The following is a 6386-nucleotide window of genomic DNA, read 5'->3' on the forward strand; positions in this document are numbered from 1 at the left end:
GATCAGTTTTTTCTCCAGATTCAGAAGGGCTAAACACAAATGCAATTTATCCTTGCCACCAGAAGAGTATGTTGAAATGGCTGTTAATGGCTTAGAATTTGAGCTTCGTAAGAAGTTTAAAGGAGTACATTTCCATGATCTATTCGATTTGACCAATATAGTGGCTAAGTATGAGACCTCCTCCGCGAAGACCAGGATCGTAAGTCTTCTTCCAAGGGTACTTACTATCGTCATCCTAACTATGAGGTGTTTACCACTAATACAGAGGGAGATTTGGAAGTTAATATAGCTGAGCTCAACATAAAGAAGGCCTATACTTGTGAGCCTTTGGCAAAACCAAAATCAACCACGACCAACTTATAGACCTCCTCTAGTTCCAAGTGGAAGGGGGCAGACCCTTCCAGGAGTTACTCTTTTAATATTTCCAAAGCCGAGCAAATATTTGATTTGCTCATGGCTGACAAGTAACTGATCTTCACAACAAGCCACAAGATGCCAACGGCCTCTGAAATTGCTGAGAAGGAGTATTGCAAATTCCACAATGTGTTGAGCCATTCTACAAATAATTGTGTGGTTTTTCGTAATATTGTGTAGAAAGCAATTGATGATGGTAGGCTGAAGTTTCTAGAAAAATCAGAGGTGATGGGTGTTGATGGAAATCCTTTCCCTAAGGTCGTTGCAACAAATGTTGCTTCTATGGTTCCGAAACATCCTAAAAAGAAGGTGGACTTGACAGATCCAGTGGTTGGTGGAAAGCTGGAAATTCCTAAGATAGCAGCATCTATGGAGAAAACAGTGACTGAGTTGGAAAGGCAACTCCGAGAGGCTCAGATTGCCTTAATCCAGCAAGGTTGTTGCCCCAAGTGTAAAATTTAGAATGAAGGTTGCAATAGAGATTCTACAAAAGAGAAGTGGATGGAGAAGTTTTCCAGTGACGATCAAGGTCAAAAAAGGAAGATCCATGACCTGCTAACTTTCTAAAAGGTGAAAAACACAGTTACTGTGACCATTCCAGAGAAGGAAAGCCGATTCTATACTGAAAGAAGGGCAGCAGAAAGGAGACCAGAATTCCTTCCAAGAAGTTTGGAAATGAGTAGGGTTCCTTATGAGGCAAAGCCTCATCCTAGCAGAAGGTATGAAAGCAGCAAATGGTATGGCAAAGCATCCGAGGGTGATAGCTATTCCAGGCCAAAAATGGCTTTGGAAGTTTGGATTAGAAAGGGAAATGAGCATCTCTGTCCAAGAATGGTTAAGCCTCCTACCTCACAAAATGAGAGGTGGAAGAGGCTTGATCATCCCAAGTTTCTGGTTCATGATGATTTTTATTTGACTTGCACACAAAAGCGAAGGCAGTAAAGGAAAATGGTTGATAGAAGAAGGTTATAGGAGAAAGACCATGGCTGGTCCAACTGGCCAAAAAAGACTACTAAACCATTAGACTTATCAAAACTTCAAGCTAAAGGAAAGGAAAGAGATCCTGACGATTTGCTAGATCTTGATTCAGAAGTTGGAAATTCCATGACTGCAGAAGACCCTCCTACAAAAGATAGAACAGACTTGGAAATCTCTAACAGTTCCAGCAGCAGCAAGAAAATCTATTTTGGGAGCCTTCCAGGTGAATTTACTTGCAATATGGTAGTGGTTCTTCCTTTATGTTTTGAGCCATAGCCAAATCAGCCCAATTCAATGGAAGGGGATGTAATAAATACAAGTCCTCCCATGGAAAGCCCTGGACAGTCTAGTTCTGGGCCAATCATTATGGAACCGAATAATGGTATTCATATAGAAGAGGTTTTTGAAGATGAAGCTGAGCATCTCCAGAAATTAAAGGGGGTTGTGATTGAAGAGAACAGCCCCACGAGGCCAAAGAAAATTGTGTTGGAAAAGCCACCATAAGGCATGACTCAGCAGCTCAAACCTTTTTATATCAAGGTACTGGTGGAAGAAAGGCCCCTGGCAAGAGTTCTAGTGGATAATGGTTCAGTGCTGAACGTTGTTCCAGTCAATGTCATGCGCATGCTTGGAAAGTCACCTGAAGACATTATTCCAACTAATGTATCCATTAGTGGATTCACGGGAGGAATAGTGAAAACGCAAGGAATTCTACCGTTGGAGTTAACTGTGGGAGATAGAACTTCCATCACATCTTTCTTTGTCATTGAGTCCACAGCAGCCTATAATTTGCTTTTTGGTCGTGAATGGATTCACCCAAACTTTTGCATCCCATCTTCACTCCATCAAATGCAAATATTTTAGGATGGAGATGAGGTAAAAGTGGTGGAGGTTGACAACTGGCCATTTGTGGCAAGGGTCTACCATGCAAATGCCAAACTATATAGCGAAGAATTCGTTCCAATCAGATTTATTGGAAAGGATAACAAAGGCCGTCTAAGGAAGGCCACCATGAGACGAACTCTCATAGAAGAGGAAGTAAGGGAGCTCTTCCAAGGAACACCAAGGCCAATAGTTCTACCCAAGGCCGGTGTTCAACACTACATTTCAGACAAAAGTTTTTATGGAATGGAAGCCTAAAGAAGATAGAATACTTGGCCAGGCGGTTAATTGTTGCCTTGCCAGGTTGAAAGCATATCTGGTCGAACTACGGCTGGAAAGGACTTCAGATGCCAATACTTCATTTTTAACCAATGTTTTGGAGATTTTAGAAGATATTGAAGACAAGTTGGATACTATCCAACTAACAAACTTGAAGGCAGCACCAATGAAGCTTGATGATCTTAAGGTCGAAGTGCAAGATCCACTTTTGGAAGTTAACCTTGGAACGGAGCAAGACCCTCAGCCTACCTACATTAGTAAGCTCTTAGAACCAACCTTCAAAGAAGAATTAATTTCCTTACTTCATGAATACAAAGATTGCTTTGTATGGACGTATGAGGAAATGCCAGGACTTTCCAGAGAACTGGCAGAGCATAAGCTGCCAATTAAGGAAGGTTTCAAGCCTTTCAAGCAGCCTCCAAAAAGGATGTCCCAAGAAGTTGTTCTGAAGGTTAAAGAAAAGATAGAAAGGTTACACAAGGCTGGTTTTATAAGAACCGCTAGGTATGTAGACTGGATTTCCAACACAGTTCCAATTATTAAGAAGAATGGCAAGCTAAGGGTATGTGTGGATTTCTGGGATATCAATCTTGCAACTCCAAATGATAAATACCCCATACCTGTTACTGACCAGTTAGTAGATTCTGCTGCTAAGAACGAAATTCTTTCATTCATGGATGTATATTTCGGGTACAACCAGATTTATATTGCAGAAGAGGACATTGCCAAGACAGCTTTCAGATGTCCAGGATCCATTGGAACTTTTGAATGGGTTATCATGCCGTTTAGGTTAAAGAATGCCGGAGCAACATACCAAAGGGCTATGAATGCCATTTTCCATGACATGATTGGCCATTTTCTAGAAGTATACATTGATGATGTAGTCATCAAGTCCTCGGTTAAGGTTCAACATCACCAGAATTTGAAGATGGCTTTTGAAAGAATGAGGCAGAATTTAAAGATGAATCCTTTGAAGTGCGCTTTTGGGGTTTCAGCTGGAAACTTCCTGGGTTTCTTCATCAAAAAGGGATTGAGATAGACCAAAATAAAGCAAAGGCAATTATTGAAGCAAAGCCACCGGCCACTAAGAATTTATGTGGACGGAACAGCACCAGCAAGCCTTTGAAGGTTTGAAAAGCTACCTGGCCAACCCTTCAGTGATGATGCCGCCAATCAAGAAGCGGCCTTTAAGATTATACTTTTCAGCCGTTGATGAATCCATTGGAACTCTTTTAGCTTGATGGGTTAAGCACTCACGATAGAGGAGGAGCTGGAATAGTTATCATTTCACCAAAAGGAAGAAAAATCATATTTTCTTTCTTCTTAGATTTCAAGTGTACAAACAACCAAGTTGAGTATGAGGCATTAATCATTGGGTTAGAAATCCTGCTAGAGTTAAAGGTGGATAAAGTCCAGATTATTGGAGATTCCAACTTGATACTTAGCTAACTTTTTGAAGAATATAGATGTCTTAACTCGCATTTGAGGCCTCTCCACTCTTTGGCCTTGGAATTACTTTACCAGTTTGATGATTTCCAGCTCAAGTATTGGCCAAGGCATTTGAACATGAAAGCTGCTGATCTAGCACAACTACCCTCTCGAGTGAAAGTCCCACCGGGTGTAGAAGACACCTTGATACAAATTAAAAGAAGGACTATCCCTTCTATAGAATCACGGTATGAGATGGTAGGTCATTTCCAAGTTGATGAGCCAGAAAGAATCAAACCTGCCAAAAAGACATGAGAGATTTTCAATGTTGATATAGATGGTTTAGATTTGGATGATTGGAGAACACCAATTATTCATTTCTTGCAAGATCCTAGTGCCAATGTGGACAAGAGAATTTAGCTTTTGGCACCGTATTACATTTTGATTGATGGAGATCTCTCTAAGAAGAGTAAAAAAGATGGACTTTTGCTAAAATGCCCTGGCAGGAACGAGTCCATGAGAGTAATAGCAGAATCGCACCTTGGAATATGCGAAGCTCACCAAGCTGGAATTAAGATGAGGTGGGTTCTTAGAAGGTACGGTTATTATTGGAAAGGCATATTAAAAGACTGCATAGAGTTTACAAAGACTTGTATTGTATGTCAAGAACATGGCCTGGTCCAAAGAGTTCCAGTTATAAACATGCAACCAATAGTGAAAATTTAGCCATTTAGATGGTGGGCGTTAGACTTTATTGGAAAGTTAAGGCCACCATCTGCAGATGGACACACTTACATGGTAGTTGCAATAGATTATTTCACAAAGTGGGTGGAGGCAATTCCATTGAAGACCTGTGAGCAGTCAACAGTGATTAATTTTATCAAGAAGCATATTATACACAGGTTTGGAATTCCAGAGACTCTCACCACAGATAGAAGCCTTTCCTTTATGGGAAGTGAGGTTATTGATTATTGTGCTGAATGTAGCGTTCAAGTAATCAGTTCTACTCCATACTTTGCCCAAGCAAATGGACAAGCAAAAGCCTAACAAAGTAATTCTCAACATCCTTAAAAAGATGATTGAGAATCATCCAAAGGAGTGGTATCACTTGCTTTCTGAGGCCCTTTGGGCTTACAGGAATTCAAAAAGATCAAGTACGGGTATCACACCATATATGCTTACTTATGGACATGATGTCGTTCTTCCAATGGAAATGACAATTAGGTCTGCAAGGGTAGCTTTCCAAAATAGGCTAACTCTAGTATATTACAACTATGCCATGTTGGTGGAACTAGAAGACCTTAATGAAGTCCGTCTAAATGCCCTAGATCATATTATTGCTCAAAAGAAGAAAGTCATGCGGGCATATAACAAGAAGGTTAAGGCAAAGACGTTTGTGGAAGGAGACTTGGTGTGGCAAGTCAAATTTCCACCTGGAATCAAAACTTTGGAATATAGAAAATGGACTCCTAATTGGAATGGTCCTTACTTGGTGGAACGAGTCCTTGGAAAAAGGAGCTTATAAATTGATGGATATAGATGGAAAATCACACAAGCATCCTGTAAATGGTGTATACTTGAAGGAGTATCATCCTTTCATCTATGAAGATTGGAAATCCACAGTCATTCAACCGGCCACATAATGTGGCTGGTATATTCTTTTCTAAGTGAACCAGAAAGTTGGAAAGGAGGCATATTGGCCATACTTTGGCCATTCTGGTAGCTAAGTCAATATGGAGGAAGAATTCATTTCAAGAAGAGGCTAAGTACTTAGAAAGGTACATTGGCTAGAGTAATGAGGAGGACTTAGCTATATTTTTTCAAGATCAGCTAATTTACTAAGTATGGAAGACTTCAGTGAGAAAGTGGCTACACTACATGGACCAGGTTTTGTTCATATTGGAAACTGTTCATCTTGCCTGTATATATATGCATTTCCATTGTGGCAATTTCTTTTATTTCTCTAAATTTCTTTGTTATGGAAAGTCATTTTATGGCTAAGCCTTATTGTCAATACATGTGAATGAGTTTTCTAGTTTTGATGATTTAAAGTCTTCATATAAAAGTACATGCAAAGGATTGAGAAATAAAACATTATCCTATTAGATACTAGACTTCATTACAAATCCAAAATGGCCGCTGACCCTAAAAACTGGACATGTAAGTGATGTCAAAAGTTATCTACTTATTCCCATCCATTACATCATAATTTTCATAAAAGCAACCGCATAGAAGAACCATCTGGGATTAAATAGAGGCAAGAACACCTCCAAGTTCCATCCAAATTTTCCTTGCTTCTCCAAGAGTAGCCAATGCTCTAACCTTAGCATCTTTAAATTTGGGAAATTCATTAACCCGTTTTTCCCATTCCTTCCTTAAAGGTTTAGATGCATTGTGTTGACCCT

General features: G+C 39.9%; 1 protein-coding gene across 1 annotated transcript; it reads left to right on the forward strand.

Moving 5' to 3' along the window:
• Positions 1–5008: 5008 nt before the first annotated feature.
• On the forward strand, positions 5009–5506 carry LOC132277528 (uncharacterized). The gene has a single exon (XM_059779382.1). The coding sequence runs from the start codon at positions 5009–5011 to the stop codon at positions 5504–5506; it is 498 nt and encodes a 165-aa protein (XP_059635365.1).
• Positions 5507–6386: the final 880 nt, after the last annotated feature.

This window comes from Cornus florida, unplaced genomic scaffold (genome assembly GCF_030987335.1).
Source record: "Cornus florida cultivar Cherokee Brave unplaced genomic scaffold, ASM3098733v1 CherokeeBrave_3.0.0_Hap2_Chr10, whole genome shotgun sequence".
In the NCBI taxonomy this organism is placed as follows: Eukaryota; Viridiplantae; Streptophyta; class Magnoliopsida; order Cornales; family Cornaceae; genus Cornus; species Cornus florida.

Coding starts and splice junctions, on each gene's coding strand:
- LOC132277528 (XM_059779382.1), top strand. CDS start 5,009: ATGGACAAGCAAAAGCCTAACAAAGTAATTCTCAACATCCTTAAAAAG.